We start from the raw sequence: 17,965 nt of genomic DNA on the forward strand, positions 1-17,965 counted from the left end.
GAAGTAGAGCCGTTGGAAGGTCCAAATGGCTAGAGAGGGGGTGAATAGCCTATTTAAATTTTCTACAAACTTTACTAATCAAGTGTGTTAGTAAACAGATGGTGAAGCAATTCTAACACTAGCTCAACTACGCTATGCAAGCCACCTATACAAACTAGTACAAGGCTAAAAATACTAAACCACAACAACAAGAGAGGGCTACACAACAACTCAACTCTAAACAAGAACTAAGCTATACAAGCTAAACAACTAGCAAGATAAGCAAGTATGTAAAGGAGTGGATAGTGATTGTTATACCAACGTTGTAGGGTAGAGATATATATCCAACCAATCACTCACAATTGCAATTACAATAGATAATCCTCGGCAAGAGATGACACAAGATTTTTTATCGAGGTTCACTTGCTTCCCGACAAGCTAGTCCTCGTTGTGGCGATACACCCACTTGATGGATCATGAGCTAATTGGCAATCCAAAGCCAAACCCTCAGCGGGTGCCGCATATCCACTCACAAGATGGGGATCATCCAAGCCACGAGCAATCCACTAGAGTAGCCAATTGCGATCTCCCGCGGGGAAGGCTCAAGAACCTCTCACAAATTATTTGGTGAGGCTCGAAACAATCTTCAATCATGAGCTCATCACCACCGCTGCTCCAAACCGTCTAGGGTGTCGGGAAACACCCAAGAGTAATAAGAAATCCACAACAAACTCAAGGATCAAGTGTCACTAGATGCAACTCTCAATGCAATGCACTTAAATCTCACTCAATCTCACTAAGATTAGCAATCAAGCAAGGAGATAAGTGGAGGGAGTATTCTATAGCTCAATGTATGCCTCAAGTAATCAAATGTGCAAGAGAGAACCCCCAAAGCCGGCCACCTTCTATTTATAAGCCCCTCAAAGAGATAGAGCCGTTGGCTCTGCCACTGGGCAAATTTCGGGGGCACCGAACGCGTACTAGGGAACCACCGGACGCTCGACCTTCTACGTCCGGTGCTCTTAAGTTAGCCACGTGACCACCTTTGAATCTCGCGCGTCAAACTCTAACGGTCACCTGCGGACCACCAGACACGACTAAGTGAGCACCGGACGCGTCCGGTACTCATTGGTCACGTGCACAGAGAGTTCTGCAAACTCACGACCTCACCGGACTCGGAACACCGGACGCGTTCGGTGCTCACCGGACTCTTGCGCAGAGAGGTCAGCAAACCACACTAACACCAGACTCACACCACCGGACGCACTCAGAGCGTCTGGTGCTCACAGTCAGAAAAGTTAGGCCACACCGGACGCATGAACAGGGAACATCCTACGTCCGGTGCAGTGCGTCCGGTGCTCAACCCTAACAGAGCCAAGCACTAACAGCACACCGGACGCTAAAGCCAGCGTCCGGTGCCTCTGCGCACTACGTCTAGTCACTCCCGCGACTTCTCCAAATTTCTCACCGGCGCAGTAGAAAATATACACTTAATTTTCTCAAAAGCGCTGAATCCTAAGAACTCCACCTCCTTTGTAAATGTGCTAACACCAACAAGTATCCACCACCAAATTGCATACGTGTTAGCTTTTCACAAACATTTTTATCAAAGGAGTTAAGTTAGCACTTTACTAGATCCTAATGCATATGCTCAAGATATGGACCTAGTAGCACTTGATTCGAGAGATGACCGTGATTTCCCCTCTTGATAGTCGACTATCTATCCTAAATTCGGTCAATCGCTTCTCTACTCAACTTAGACCGGCAAAAATAAAACTCAATATTTATACATTTGCCTTGATCACTTTACTCCTCGTCTATCACCATGATCTCCACTTCATGCTTCATCCCTTTGTGATCATGTGGCCATCTTTCCATGCCACAATGCACCTTTATCACATGTGTTATTATACCTAACTCAAATCACTTAAACACAAGGCATTAGCAACTTGTTGTCATTAATTACCAAAATCAAACTTGGCCTTTCAGCCGTGCCAAACCGGGCCCAGTTCACCTCCAAAAACCAAAAACTTTTCAAGATTTCCGTCATATCGAGTCTTGCGGCACATGCATGGAACATTAAATATAGATAAAAATAAAAACTAATTACACAGTTTGCCTGTAAATCGTGTGATGAATCTTTTAAGCCTAATTACTCCATAATTGGACAATGTTTGTCAAATAAAAATAAAAATGCTACAATATCAAAATTTAAAAACTTTTTAGATCTAAATAAGGCCAAAGTGCAGCTATGCAGTAGGCATCCTCTGAGGAGTATTGGCCACAGTTTGTGAAGGACTGTCCTCTGCCATAAAAAAAGCAAGACAACTACATATATGTTACTACAATTAGGTAAAATTGTTTCTATATCTTTTCGCCCTCTGACACTTTTATATATCTTGTGAGCACTCTAGAAGCAACACCACTCTATCTTTGGCTAGCGAAAATTAGAAATAGAGATGGAGAGATTTGGAGGTTTAATTAAAGAAATTGTTTGAGAGTATTTTTTTTCACTAAAATCACTATTCTTATTATTATAGATGGGTATAAAAGATTCTTGGAGTTGCTCTTATGACCTCCGGATCGAAGTTCAATGACCTCTGGATTAGATTGACAATTTGACATGAAATCGGCTATCGGTTATCTAGTGTTATTCTCATTTTTTGAAAAGCTAAACATTTTTTACTTTCACTAAATATTAATATATAAGAAAATATTAATATTTATGATATGTAATTAATATAAATACATAGACCATTGAAAATATTTTCACAATAAATTATTTAGAGATATAAATTACTAATATTTTACATAAAGCTAGTTAAATTTAAAAAATAAGTTTGATTGGCATGAGGCATAATTTTTTATATGGACGGAAGGAGTACATGACAAGTTCAGCGATCTTGGATTGACATTACATAAAATAGGACAACACGTGCATCAGGCATTCATTGACCTTGCAATTGTGATATTACATCTTCTCGTGCATAATTTATCCTTTTCCAACGATGCCTGGAGCCTGACAACTTCACTCGCTAGTGTGTTCCACATTCATCAAAACCCAAATCCGCCAAGAGCTCGACCAAAGCGTTGTGCGATGTACCACCTTGCTGCACAGCCTCCACGGCCTTTTCCTTCGCCACCATTACTCGCGCACGGAGTGCACGTCCGTCCTCTGAGTCCATCACCCACCTGACCTTCGCCTCCACCTCCTCTGCGGTGACCACCTCCCTGTCATACCCTGCCATCTCCACCCCAACCCTCGCCTCCTCCACCATGAACACCTTGTTCAGCCTCTGCTCCGCGTACAGCGGCCAGCACAGCAGCGGCACGCCTGCCGTTATCCCCTCCAGCACCGAGTTCCACCCGCAGTGGGTGACGAACGCGCCCGTCGCCCTGTGCCGGAGCACGTCCGCCTGCGGCGCCCATGACTTGGCCACCAGCCCCCGGGCTTTGGTCCTCTCCAAGAACCCCTCCGGCAGGAGCTCGCCGAGGTCAGGTTCAGGTGGCTGATGACCATCGTCGGCATACAAGCTCGCGCCATCGCGCCGCGGGCTCCGTACCACCCAGAGGAACCTCTGCCCGGACATCTCGAGCCCAGTGGCGATCGCCTCGAGCTGCCTCTTGGAGAACGAGCCCATGCTCCCGAAGCAGAAGAACACGACGCTCTTCTCCGGCTGCGCGTCCAGCCACGAGAGGCACTCGTGCTTCTTGGCTTCTCCGCCGCCCGAGACAAGTGGCCCGACGCAGTAGACCGGCGGCGTGGCACGACCCGGGACGCACGCGCCTTCCCTGATCGCGGCCACCGCCTTGGCCTCCAGCCACTCGAACGTGTTGACGAGGATGCCGTGGCACGCCGGGACCCGCTCGAACGTGTACAGGATCTTCCTGTACACCTTGTTGTCGCGGTCGAGGGCGTTCTCGGGGAGGTCCGTGGGTATGAACGGGGGAACGCCCGGAAAGCAGAGCGGCGCGTCGCCGATGTCCCCGAAGCTGGCGCTCACCTCAGCCTGCTTGTGCGGCAAGTGCAGGCTGACGGCGAGGCTGCAGGCGCCCGACGTGTAGAAGAGGTACGCCGGCACGCCGAGTTCCGCGGCGACGTCGAGCGCGTCGATGCAGAAGAAGTCGAATACGAGCGCGCGCATGGAGGCGGCGGAGGGGGACACCGAGCGGAGGTAGTCGCGGAGCGGCGCGTTGGCGAGGCGGAAGAGAGCGAAAGGATCACGCGGCAGCTCCGGGGAAACGGTGGTGTCGGGCGGCGGCAGCGGCAGCACGTGGAAGTGGATGGACGGGTTGGCCTCAGCAGCGCGCGCGACCCTGTACGAGGCGTCCGTCGACGCGGCTGGCGGCTCGACGACGACGAAGGTTACGGCGAGGCCGCGCCGCAGGAAGAGCCCGCTCAGCTCCACCATCGGCAGGAGATGGCTGACGCCGAGGCTTGGGTACAGAACCACCGTGTCTCTCATCACGCTAAACTCGGGCTGGCCGGCGGGGTGTCTGGCCTGCTGCAGTCGCGTATGGAGGCGTGCAGGAACAAGTCCAGCTATAATAATGGCTCTTGTGCAACGCGTGTGAAAATGACAAAACGGGGGAGCGTCCATGAAACAAGGAACGTACATCAGCGACCGTGGCTGGTTCGATCTTCGATGTGTGCAAGGACTTCCCATCCCATCTCATTCCGCTAGCCAGCAGTGTTTTTCTCTTACAATTAATTAGTCAATAGTAATTTCAGTTATAACTTTTCAGAACAGCGAACAGGCTTATTCCCTAAATTTGTACTACAACGGTAATCAGTCGTCTAACTTTTTGATCTTTGATATTTGAACCTCCAATCTTGTAGTATGACGGTATCATTTGAGTTACCAACTCTTGACTTTTGATATTTGAATTCCTAGACCTGTATTGTGTGGTGGTATCACTGGACTTGCCCTAAATGGCTAAATGCCAACATTGGTCCAAATAGGTTTTGTCTTGGCATGTTGACCAAAATATAGTACAAGAAAATATTAATAATATTTATGGTACTAATTGGTATCATTAGACAGGTTGTTGAAATTATTTTTATAATAAACTTATTCAAAGATACAAATGTTGCTAATATTTTCTCTAAACCTTGTCAAATTTAAGAAAGTTTAACTGTTATAAATACCATTGCGACACTTAAATAGTGCGGTAGTAGGTCAATTTGTACCAATGTGTCAGACAAGTCAATGGATCCAAATGACACCACAATAGACATTTAGGGACTCAAATACTTACTCTCCCTGTCCCTAAATAAATAGATTCATAGTGTTATCTTAAGTTATTTTTTTTAAACTTTGACCAAATTTCTAGAAAAATCCATCAAGATTTATAACATTCAATTAGTATTATTAAATATACCATAGAATATATTTTCATAATATGCATATTTTTTAATTGTAGATGTTATTACTCTTTTGTATAAAGTTAATCAAACTTAGATAGTTTGACTTACCGATTTAGGAATTGAATTTATTAAGGGATAGGAAGAGGAAAAAGATAGACCCAAATATATATATATAAAAAAATAAGAGTTGAAAATCTGAATGACACCGCCTACAAGTTCAAAGATTCAAATATCAAAATTAGAGAGTTGTGACTTGTGACCCACGTGACAGCGTCGCTCTTTCTAGTTAATCACTGACACATTCGCGTGGCTCGGATTTTGACACGAAGGCCAGCCCATCCAAATCTGCCGCCAAATTAGCACAGGAATACATATCATTTTCCACACTTAATCCTTTCCATATCAACATCTCGACAACAGCATCAATTTTTAAAAACATGGGCTTTCACTAAAGATATGTTACATCAATACAATTAATCAGCCATATCCTCAAAAAATTGCAACCTCTCAGTCGATAAGGCAACGAAACAAGATTGAAAAAACTTGAGCCCCCCCAATCTGGGCCTAGTCACTACCAACCTACAATACTTACAAAAACCAACTATACTTTTTTCCTGTTTTTCATCCTTGTGTATAAGTACAAAGTTAGATCAAACTTGTGGCCTCAGTCAGCCACTCAGCTGCATGCAAATATACAGTTAGATAGCCTTGTGACATCCTGGCCTTCATTCTACATGTCCTACATCACACTGCTTATAATCACAATTTATGGTTGTGGACTCCATGGGAGAGATTCCCTTGCTACTCCACCTGGGTTATGTGTCCTTTTCATTCTTCAACCTTTGATGGAAGCCTTGTGTATTGTGCCAGCAGACCCCCATTTCCCTTTCTATGCGATCTTATTGTATTTTAGTATCTCAAGTGATAGATAACGCTGCTGTAACTGGGGGTAGTATCACAAGTGTGGAGTAAGCTGTGGCGATACAACCATGTGCAGAATCCCTTGCTCTTTCCAACTCATTGCGAAGAAAGCAAAATGTTAAAGCAGAAGTGACTTACATACAACACATCTTCTTCCCCTTGTTCCCCTATTTTGTATTCACCTTGTTATATGTCAGAAATGTTCCTTGTGGAATTCGAATTTTGTTGTAGACTTGCCATTGAATTCATAACAGAGTTTGCTTAGTTCCTGTGCCAGAACTGGAGCCCCACAATAGAACACTCCTGTACACAATAACAACAATTACCTTCTTACAGTGATCATATCATAGAAGATGGGACCAAGATTACTACTTCGGCCAGAAGTGGCCGTTATTTACCCCCTAAATATTTCTTTTTGGGATATATGGACATGCTTTGTTGCCCTGGCCAGGTTGCTGCCTGGGCCAGGCAGCTTTCCCATGGTCTGAACTATACAGGCCCAAAATTAGGCCTTGTTTAGTTCCAAAATTTTTGGCAAAATGAGCACTGTAGCAATTTCGTTTGTATTTGACAAATATTGTTCAATCATGGACTAACTAGGCTCAAAAGATTCGTCTCGTCAATTCCGACTAAACTGTGCAATTAGTTTTTATTTTTATCTATATTTAATACTCCATGCATACGTCTAAAGATTCGATGTGACGGGAAATCTGAAAAATTTTGCAAAATTTTTGGGGAACTAAACAAGGCCGCCAAAAACAAAAGTATAGAGTTCCAACAGTCCTTGTTTCTGCAAGGAGGCTTTCAAGTCCTTACCCATGTCTGCTCATTAATGGTGTGTTTGGTTTGAGAAATGAGTTAGTCCATCATCTACTCATTCCTCACTTTTTTGTTTGGTTTGTGGAATGGAATAGGCTGATGCATCATCGCCTCATTCCTCACAAGCTAATAATTAGTACTAGTATGAGGAATGGATTCATAACCACCTAATCTAGAATGGAGTGATTCCTCCAACCAAACACACCCTAAGTTCATAGTAACCACCTACTTTTACTGAGATCTAGGAAGTTTCTTGCTTTAGTTATATGCATGAGCTAGTTCAGGTTTTATAAAGGAGTTAACAAAACTATCCTGAAGGATATTCACAGCTAAAAATGATTTATAAAGGAGTTAACAAAACTATCCTGAAGGATATTCACAGCTAAAAGGATAAAAGGTAGCTTTCAACTATATCAGGAATATGAAACGTATCTGACCTATCTTAGCATATGGATGTTTGGTAGCTATCTTAGATAGGACCTTCTTAAAATTTGGTCTTGCAAAATGTGTCCGCACCTGCAAAAACAGCTTATCAGAACAACAAAAACAAAGATTTTTCTTCCAAGCGAGTTGGGGTAGGAAAAAAAAGAACAACATATCATTTGGTACCAAATGACAAGTTATTCCACATGTTTTCTTATCCTATACTACAATGACGTTTTTATGCTTTAGAGTGTGATGCATATTGGAGTGCTGGAACTTACTTTAGTTCCAGAAACTATATCAACACCATTCTTGGCATGGTTGAGAGCTTGTAGCATTGTAATGAGTGCTGACCGGGCATCCCCTTCCTCGTAAACACTTGTGAGATAGTTGTGCATCTCAATGATATTCTAGTATTGAACAAGAGCATCTGTAAGAACAAATTTGCAAAGGCAAAACCAAATATCATGATTTCTAAAAGATAACGGCTTGATGATACATACCCTCTGATCTAGTTCAGCAATTTCATTCATGACCCCTTTAAACCAATCAAAAGACCCTTGTTCACGTGTCACCCAATAAAAGTAAGCATTTGTTGTCTTCAGTACCCTCTTTGGTTTTGAGGTAATCCTCATAAGGGTGTCAAGATCAACATGTGCCTTGCTGCGACCAATTGGTGGGTAAAGATCACTTGAAGCTTCCTGCAAATTTTATCGTGAATAAATTAATTACTGGTCCAAGTCTGGTATTAATGAGGAAGAATGTTTGAATAGATGACTAACTAAATAGAAAGAAAACAAGAATTACAATGATTGTTAATTCCTAGATCACAAAACAGAAAATAAGAGGCCAGTTTTTGTCTTTTTAATATAATAATATAAGAGGCCAGTTGGGGATATGAGAAAGATCGCTTACTTCCTCTTCTTCCATTTTGATGATGTTATTGAGCAGGTCTTTCAGTATGCTAATAAAAGGTGTGGCACCAATTCCTAATCCGACAAGTAGTAGAACATCATACTTGCTGTAGTCTTGTGCAGGAGAACCATATGGTCCATCAATCAAAAGTTTTGGTAACCTGCATTTCCCAAAAAACCATGAAGCCCCAAATAGAAAAAAAAACATATTATTAAGTGTTGAGATGCATATGGGGAAGAAGAAAACACACGCTTTCTTAGTTGTCTCGTCTGCTCGAAGAAGGCCACTTTTCCCACCCACCGGTGGCTCACAAGCTGCTGAGAATACCCGCTTGAGCTCCCGTGTCCAGTCACCAAGTTGTCGAACATGAATGCTTAAATAGTCATCCCCAGGTGCTGAAGTAATTGAGAAAGGATGCCTGAAAGAAGAACGAGTGTTTAAGCATATATTCTAGTGTCCAGACTCCAGAAACATGACTTTGTGAGCTAGCTCGAGTTTAGTTACAAAGAAGATCTACACACCATTCAAAAGGTGAAACTGCAGGGCATTGAACAAACATATACTGTCCGCTCTTGTAACGGAATGCAGGAGGTTTAGACATCTGCAATGTCAAAACATTACCAGGATATATAGCCACCTGCAAAGGAACCATGGGTCAGAGGACTGTAAACATATTAATACTCAGATTTCTAAATATGTGAAGGTTACCTTCAATAACCGAACAGAATAACTGCCTGATCTGAAAAACCTCAGAGTCCTTTCCCCTACATACAGACCAACAGGAACAGCAAGGTACATCCATGTCTGTACAAAATAAAAGGATATTAGATACTTAAAATGTTACTGAGGTCCAAGGAGTACACAGAATAAAAAATGAAGATGAGATTAGCTCACCGTCTTTTTGTACCAGTCATGGATAAGGTATAGACACTCTCCATGAATAACAAGTGCTATGTACACAATGATGAACAGATGATGGGAGTACCAGAATGCATTGAAGCCAGTTAGTTTGTCAAATGGCCTTGGAAGCTTCACCAGGCTACGGCGGAACCACCTTGTTGCTAGAGTAAAAGCGATAAGCATGCACACAACCATGATTACCCCTGTTATGCCCTCCACTCCTTTTACCAGAGCTAGATATGTTGGTTTATTTTCCCCAAAGTATTTGCGCAGCGGAGCATACTTCATCTCTGATGAACCAATGAGCCGTGGAAAATCACATACAAGGTGGTTCCCTGCATGAAGAACAACACCAACCACAATTGCTGCTGCAATAGTCTGCCATTACAAAACAAGCAAAAGAAAAATTGTTGTTTTAGTTACATTCTTGGTCTGGCTAAATCACATGTCACATGTATGTCCTTATTATGAAAAAAAAACTTATCAGGCACCACTAATGTCCCCATTATACTTATGATTATTTTTTTGTTACATTCACAGCCAATAAGAAAAGGTCAGCCATGAGTTGCCTTGACATGGCATTGCCCGACTTCTACTTTTAGCTAAATTGCTATGATAAAATCATGGCGCATGTACTGACTTTTAAACAAAGTAAAGATGATGAAAATGTGTAACATATCTCATAAACACACAACAATTTGTAAACCCTAAAGCTGTACCACGAGTCCACGACCCTCCAGCCCCATTTTGAAGGGGCATAAAGAACTAATTGGAGTCTAGGGCTAACCTTATGGAAGTTTATGTTGTCATCGAACGGCAATGCTCGTGCAGCTTTAGTATTCCGCAGCCAGGTGATAGTGTTGCGGCATACAGGCAAGAGAATAAGCGCCATGTTCAGTTTGAGAGTCTCTGCAGCACCTTTCGCAGTTGTGACACAGTAGCCCATCACATCAAAGACATAACGGTTACGGTACTGAATGAACTTCCAAATGAACAACCCAGCCATTATTCCAATCCACACTGCAAGCACCCAGAGACGTTTCCAGTTGTCCTCCAGATAGTAGTTCACCGTGCTGCTAATTTTTCGGATTGGACTTCTTTTCCTCAGACCAGCAAGGTTCTGGCTTAGTGCCTGGCTTGTGTAACTCAAGGCCTGGCTGTAGTTCACATAGGTATCCTTTTGCAGTAGCAGTGTCTCCAATTGCCAAAGCTGCAATGACAACAAAAAGAAAAAAAAATCAATATGTCACACAATTGCACTCTACATCCCTCCCTAACACCAGGCCAATTTGGGAAAAAAATAACTATAGAGCATTTTTTCCAAAGATGTTTGTTTTGCAGGTTTCAACCAACAGGTCATTGATCAGGCACACATATAAAAATAATAATAGTATGTACAGACGTACATGTAAACATAGTGCATTTAAAATGCGGTGCATATGATAAATTCGTGCTGAAATTAAAGAGCAAAACTACAAAAACCTTTTAGAATATTGTGCAGTGAGGATCTCCCTAGACAAAAGGAAAAGCAAAAATATCCTTGTTGACTTCAGAGAAGTATAACTGCTCAATTGCACAGGTATAGCTTCAGATTCAGCATAACGATTAGATATTTGATAGCTAACTTCATGAATGATTCTATGCTTACAGTAATTTCATTTATTAGCACATAAAATATGGTCGCATCTAAGTGAATTAACAATAATAGTTCAGAGCGTCATCTCCTGAGAATCCATAATTACACTTCTCAGGAGAAAAAGAAGCAGGTTAACCATACATGTCAATCTAAGGGACAAAAGTCAAACACTCCACCAGACTGCAGGTGGTCCCTTCAAGACTATAATTGCATCTGGTGGCGCACATGGCTCCCCATATGAGCCCATCATACATGCCACAATCTTGTAGAACATGCACGCAATAATTCCATTGTGAAAAGGTGGGACATGAACTTGATTCTCAGACTCTCAGTTGTACTCACATCTGAGGACTGAAATTACACAAGTACAAAAATAGCAATACTGCATAGGATTATCTGAAAATAAAGATGTGTTACTTTGTTCAACAAAATATAGTTAGTACTAGACACCTAATAATACTATTGAAAGCAATTGTTATGATTGTTGTCCTTCAAGGAATGACATCTAGAGTTCTAGACACCTAATCTTGCATTTGACAAATGCAGCCATTTGGGACTAAATGGAGAAGCAGATGCCCTGCGAGGGTTGAAAGCGGTACAGGAAAATCCCGTACCGACCAATACATTCTCTGTATTATGATACTGTTTACACTTTTATCAAAACAAGTCATCATTTCGTGAATTTAGTACATCTGTTTTTTACCCTTTTTTCATTACTTATTTTGATAAAAATGGAAAAATCCCATACTGGCCGCTTTCGTTTCCATATTATAGTACCGCTTCTTACTGTTTTCACCCCTACCATAATGCTTCATTTACACACAAAAAAAACTAAGAGCACGTTAAGTCTAGGATTCAGTATGGATGGTAATTTGTATCTTTTTTTATAGGATTCATTTTTTCACTAAAAATTTTGTATCAGATATGAAACATGATCTTATATCAACAGATTTCTTTAAAAAAAATCTTATATTAACTGAAAACAGTCATCATACTGTGTGCTCTGCCTTGCTGAAGAGTAAAAGTAGAGGATGGATGCAAGTTTCTCCAAACAGCTGGTTATTTAAATATAGAGATTTTTATCAAGAAATCAGATTATTTAAATATCATGTTGATGAGAGCGACCTGTAGATTTTTGGTCCCCGCAGCTGGAGCTTGGTGTCCTCATCAGATTTTACAGTAGCTAGGAAACAATTTAAGCTGCCATGGCTAGGCTCCCTTGTGTAATATGAGTGCTCACAACATAGATGTTTAAGTTACAATATACTCCTACAATGTGCTCGCTAGAGCTAAAATACTTTTGCGGTTTTGCTACTAGATGCAACCACAAGTGAACCCATGTATAACGTCTTCAGATATAAAGATCAAAGAGTCTCCTTAGATGAAGTCAGGTGGTTACATTTTAAAGAATAGAAAGAAACTCAACTGCACAGTTAAAAAAATGGAGATAGAACTCCAAAAGGTACATGAGGAGCAAGCACTAGGAGAAATAGTAAAATAAGAGACTTTTTTCCAGACCAAACATGAGCTAGATGGTTATGGCCACAGACCACTGCATTCTGGTATGTTAAGTAGATGTACAGAAGGGAAGCAGGGATGACCAAGATTAGGGTGTGTTTGGTTGGGCTGTGACTTTTGGAAAAGCTACTGTGAGCTTTGAGCTTTTGAAAAGCTGCTGTGGGATGTGGGCTTTGAGAAACCCAAAAGTCATTTGGTTGGTCACTTGTGCCTTTTGGAAAAAAAACTGAACGGATCCCAAAAGTCAGTGAAAGCAGGGGGTGAGGTGTTTTTGGATTTGTACTACGAGAAAAGCTGCTTTTGGGCAAAAGCACTTGTGGCTTTTGGGCCCTTTGGTTGGCTTTTGGCTTTTACAAAAGCAAAAGCAGGTTCAAAAGCCCAACCAAAGGGACCCTTAGACTGGCATGCAGGAAAGTTGGAGGAGATCAATGGAAGGGTTTGATTAGGCAGGAGCAAGAAAACAAAATCTTCCTTCAGATACTGACCCAGGAATGGGACTCTTTCAATAAAAAAGCTGGTTAACTTTCGCTTTCAATTTTCACCAAATAAGAAATAGTAGCTGGTGAACTGACCAACCCTGTGATGTTGTTTGGTTAAAACAAGTTAATGCAGCCCTGCAGTTTTATCAATTTATTACTGGACAGGCCCAAATATGTGCAGTCAAAACTCTTTTTTTGTCAACTAACTCAATAATTCAACAATTTCTACGCAGGTTATTTCTCCTGAACACCTTCAAAATCGGTGGATACTAATGGGGTCATGCAATATAAGAGTATCATGGAATCAGTTATTTGTCTCAGATCATACACAGTATGGGATACAACGACATGCTATATTTACCTCAATGTAGCCAAGCCCTTCAGGATCAAGTTCCTCCATGATCAAGGCTGCATACTCCTCAGCTTGCTCCTTAAGCCTCGACAATTTATTAGCAGAAGCACTCAGCATAATGATCTGGAAACAAAACAACGGCATTTTTCGATCAACTGATCACGAACCATATTTTTCAGTTTTCAAACATCGGGAAAAAAAAAGTAACCCAAATAAACAACCTAGCCTGGCCCTTTCCACGATGACCTCAGTTAAATAAACAAATTAAGCTCTAATCCAAAAGCTTCCCCCTTTCCACACATCGTTTGAGTAGATTAGAGTACTAATTAGGAAGCATGACAGAAATGCCCCCACCAACTATTGCTTTCTGGCCTCCAGCTTCCTGTAGGTCAGTTCCATCTCCATCAATAGTAAATTTACTAAACACCCCTCCCACGTTCTAGAACCAACAATATCGATTGCTAAAAAATAATGATGTGGGGGAGACCGGCGGGTGGTGGGGATGCTTTCTCCGCCAGTTTCGCCGGGACGATACATCGATTAGTCGGCAATGTTTCTCCAAGCTACCAATTCCGTAATCCTTATGCGTAAATCCAGGAACACAAACTTGTAAGGCAACAAAAAAACAAGTACATAACTACAGAGGCATGGAAATGGACAGCCCAGTTATCAAAAGACCCCCAAATAATTGTACGAAAATATCCCCAAACGGGAGAGCAAAAACAAAACAAAAAAAAATCGTAAGTGAAACACCAAGCACAGCGACGAGGAATTGTTTACCTCTTTCACCTCGGCCTCCGTGATATGGCCATCTGCGTTCTTATCCACCCTGATTAAAATGATAACATATATAACAAAAATAAAAATCGAAGACACATTAATTGAACTGAACAACTGATGTGTTCATAGCGTTAATTTGATAGCAGTTCTCAGATTGCAGGGATTACATGTCGAAGAAGATCTGGAGGCGCGAGTCGAAGCTGTTGTCGGTGATCTGCTGCCAGATCTCGCGCAGCTCATCCTTGTTGATCTTATCCACCTGCATCTGCCGGCGGCGGCTCAGCGTGTCGAAGAGCTCCATCGCGAACTCCTGCGACTCCGTCATCCCTGCATCCAAAAACTCCAATGCGGTTAGCAACTAATCGCTCGAACAAGCCTGTGGTTTCTGGAAGGGAAAGGGGGAGGGGACTGAAGTGAACCTATGCATTTGGGAAAGTCGGCGCGGGAGAGGTAGCCGTCGCGCGCGAGGCGGTCGAAGTTAGCCTGGACCTCGATCCAGGCGTTGCTAGCCTTGTTGCCGCCGCTGATGAATCGGAGTCCGCGGATCGCGCGCTGCGCGCCGGACTTGGTGCGGTCGAGCTGCGCGCGGCGGCGGCGCTGTGCGCGGGCCTCGAGCGCGGCGTCGATGCCCGAGGACGGCGCCGCGGCGGTGGCGGTGGCCGGCGGCGGGTCCGCGAGGTTGGCGCGGCTCTGTGTGCGCGTGAAGCGCTTGGTGAGGTCCTGCGAGAACTGCTTGGCGCGGTTGGCGGTAGCCTTGAGCTCCTGCGAGAACTGCAGCAGGCGGTGCGAGGAGGTCCGGCGCATCGCGGGCGAGCGCGACCGCGACGGCGCCCCGGACGACGACGGGGTCGGGTCCGGGTGGCGGCGCGGCGGAGCCGCCACCGCGGCGGAGCCCGCCGCTGCCGGCTCGACGCTCCGCAGCACAATGTTGTCGTCCTCGAGGAGGTCCAGCGTGACCTCGACCAGCTCCTCCCCGTCGTCGGAGCTCCGGTCGGAGCCGCGCGGCGAGGAGCCCGTGCTCAGCGACCGCGGCGTCGTGGCGCCGGACCCCCATCGCGGGCGCCCCGGCGTGCCGACGCCCGGCCCTCCTCCTCCTCCTCCTCGCATCGGACCACTCTCCCCTGTCCGGCTGTCCTCCTCACCTCCCGGCCGCTGCTGCTTGAAGCAATGAAGCCACCACCACCAAACTCCCTTTGACGATTTGGGAGAGAGAGAGAGAGAGAGAGAGAGAGAGAGCGAGCGAGAAAAAGATATAGCTCACGCAACAGTCCAAGCCGGCGCGACCTAAAACGCGGTAGCTCGTAGTCACCCTTCACCACCCTCCTTTTCTCTCCCACTCCCCGACTGCGCGCGCGTGTGTGCGTAAGAAAGAAAGGCACCCTCGTGCTCGTGCTCAAGCGGAGCGGAATCCAAGCTAGCCGGGGGGGCCGAGGCCGAGCGGAGCGGAGGACGACAGGGGAGACAGGGCTAGCAATTTATCCGGGACAGGCACAGGCTAGCCGACGCGACGCCGCCCCCCGAAAAACTATCGTAAAAAAGTTGGTGGTGCCGCGGCGCCGCGGCCGGTGCGTGCTCTCGCGGCCACCGCCAGCTCAGAAAATATTTACTGCCCGGAGTAGTGTGATGATTATGTACGCGTTCACACTTGCCAGTGAAGATTTTCTTGGGTTTTTTTAAACTCTTTGTTATAATTACTACTGCTACTACAGTCGTCGTTGCCAGAGTCAAAATGGGCACATTTGCCCGTTTGCGTTGACGTTGCGTGATGGCGTGACGAACCCAGGCCCAGAGCAGAGCTGAGAAACGAAAAACGGAGCCATGCATATGCATGCAGTAGCTGGATGGCCGGGAGAAGAGAAGAGAAGAGCGCCGACCGACCATGGATGGGACGATCCGGTTGGGAAGAATGGAATTGACCTGTAACCACCGCAAGCCAGTTGCTGTGCTTGTTCTACAATGACTGGCACGGCAGAATCTCCTCTAGCGCGTGGGCATGCGTGCGCCAAGCCAGACCAGACACTCTACCTGGCCGAGGCCTCCGGCTGCTGCGCTCGCCGCCAGGATGTGCGTTACGATTACGACAGTGCTCACGTCTTTCCTTTCCTTTTTTTCCCACCCCCTGGCATTCCCCCCCCCCCAAACCACCTCCTCGCTCGCCTTTTCGCCGTCAACTCTCAACCCGCGCGTGGCCGCGTACGTGCACGGTGAGGAGTTGCCTCGTGCTCTCGTCTCGTTCCCTGTCCCAGGCTCCCCTGACACGCCTGTGCCCGGCCGAGCGCCCATACGAAAGCCGCCACCCACCCGGACCCTGCCGTTGGCTTTGGTTGGTTCGTTCGGGCGCCACCGTACGTGCGCGCCAGGGGACGTGTCCGTTCGGGTGGGCGCACCTAACGTGACCGCGGGGGTGGATGGTGCCGGTGCCGGCAGCCGGCCCTGCGCAGCAGCCGCATCTTGGTGCCCTGCCCTGACCAGCTTGGTATCGCCATCATGAGCCCGGCGGCCGCATGTGCTTTGTGGCCGCGCACGGCAGGCACTTTCGCGTTCGCTGCCCACGACGCCAGGTTTTCTGAGAGGGGACGAGCAGGCGATCATTGCTCGGCACGGCAGCTCGTCGTCGAGGCGTACTCGACCTCTTTTGGTGAGTGTGGTGACAGCAGCATCATTGGTTGTTGAGTTGAGGGGGGCGGCTCCGTCTGAAGCTCCGGCATGGCATTGCCGCATAGCCATTAGCCCATTAAGCACATAGCAGCATCTAACTCTACTACTCTAGCATGTTCGTTTGAGCAGCAATTCAGAGCAAACAGTACTTTCAATTATAGTTTATCAGCCAAACGATAGCACTACTCCTTCAACTACAACTGATGAACTGGACTATAGCAAAGGGCAAAGAAACAGCTTTGGAGCGAGGACAGCAGGACAGGGGAATGCGTGTCCTGCAAGCGCTGGACATTGCGGATAATCCGCAACTGCTGCCGTGGATCATCATTTATATATAATAAGTACTGCTATGTCAACCGCACTTGTTTCGCTCCACATTATTTTGTTTGTTGTTGCCGGACGACACAGTGGCATTTGGCAAGCAACATTTTCAATGAACAGTTTTTCTTTTTTTTTTTGGTTCCAACTGGAAATAAAACAGTAAAAAAACATGCTTAAAATGAGATTACCAAGATCATCAGGGGGGAAACAGCATATTGACGAGATGAGTTGAGTTGTGATGCACCCAATAATGATCTGCCCTGCCCATTTGATTAGCAACACGCAACGAACGCCCCCAATGATTAACCAGCTCATCAGCAAAAGGATTTGATACGTGCCTCGAATAAAAGATCTCGTTCGTACACCGTGTCACGAACATTTCTTAACGTGCCTGAAGAACTCGGCAATGAGCTGCTAGGCTAGGCGAGCTTGGTCAATGGATTTCTACGTCAATGCCAGTGCTTCAGAAGATGAGAAGGCACGGAATTGCCTTCAGCTGGGTATAACGAACTCACGCCTCTTTTAATTTTCGTGCGATTTGCTCTGATTTGATTATTGGGTTCCACCTGCTTCTGATATGATACAGAAACGGAGGGGATGTTCTTTGCTCTCAGTGGCATGCATGAGCGCGATTAATGGAAATCATTGGCCGCCTAGTAGTAATCATATAAGAACAAAATTGGATGGTGGAATAAATTAAAATTTGTAGTTGACCTAGGCACCACAATCATGTTCCACATCTGACTTCCCTCTGGGTAAAGTCATTTGGTGTCCGCTTGAAAATTCCACCAATAGCTCGCCCATGATCTGCATGCGTGCATATGTTCACGATAGAATCTTGTAGTATTCGCTTATCTTGTCATATTTCTTTTCTCAGCTAATAATATTTTTCTCAT

The 17,965-nt window shown here is 45.0% G+C and overlaps 2 protein-coding genes across 2 annotated transcripts; both read right to left on the minus strand.

Annotated features, from left to right (window-relative positions):
- Positions 2,904 to 5,596, minus strand: LOC8068960 (anthocyanidin 5,3-O-glucosyltransferase). The gene has a single exon (XM_002441374.2). The coding sequence runs from the start codon at positions 4,644 to 4,646 to the stop codon at positions 3,015 to 3,017; it is 1,632 nt and encodes a 543-aa protein (XP_002441419.2). The 5' UTR covers positions 4,647 to 5,596; the 3' UTR covers positions 2,904 to 3,014.
- Positions 5,748 to 15,531, minus strand: LOC8068961 (respiratory burst oxidase homolog protein A). Its single transcript, XM_002441375.2, has 14 exons — positions 14,510 to 15,531; positions 14,258 to 14,417; positions 14,091 to 14,139; positions 13,320 to 13,433; positions 10,113 to 10,535; positions 9,320 to 9,703; positions 9,134 to 9,229; positions 8,947 to 9,062; positions 8,676 to 8,843; positions 8,426 to 8,585; positions 8,014 to 8,211; positions 7,792 to 7,920; positions 7,525 to 7,603; positions 5,748 to 6,571 (listed from the first exon to the last, which is right to left on the minus strand). Exons 1-14 carry the CDS (start codon positions 15,195 to 15,197, stop codon positions 6,462 to 6,464), a joined length of 2,874 nt encoding a protein of 957 aa, XP_002441420.2. The 5' UTR covers positions 15,198 to 15,531; the 3' UTR covers positions 5,748 to 6,461.

This window comes from Sorghum bicolor, chromosome 9 (genome assembly GCF_000003195.3).
Source record: "Sorghum bicolor cultivar BTx623 chromosome 9, Sorghum_bicolor_NCBIv3, whole genome shotgun sequence".
NCBI lineage: Eukaryota > Viridiplantae > Streptophyta > Magnoliopsida > Poales > Poaceae > Sorghum > Sorghum bicolor.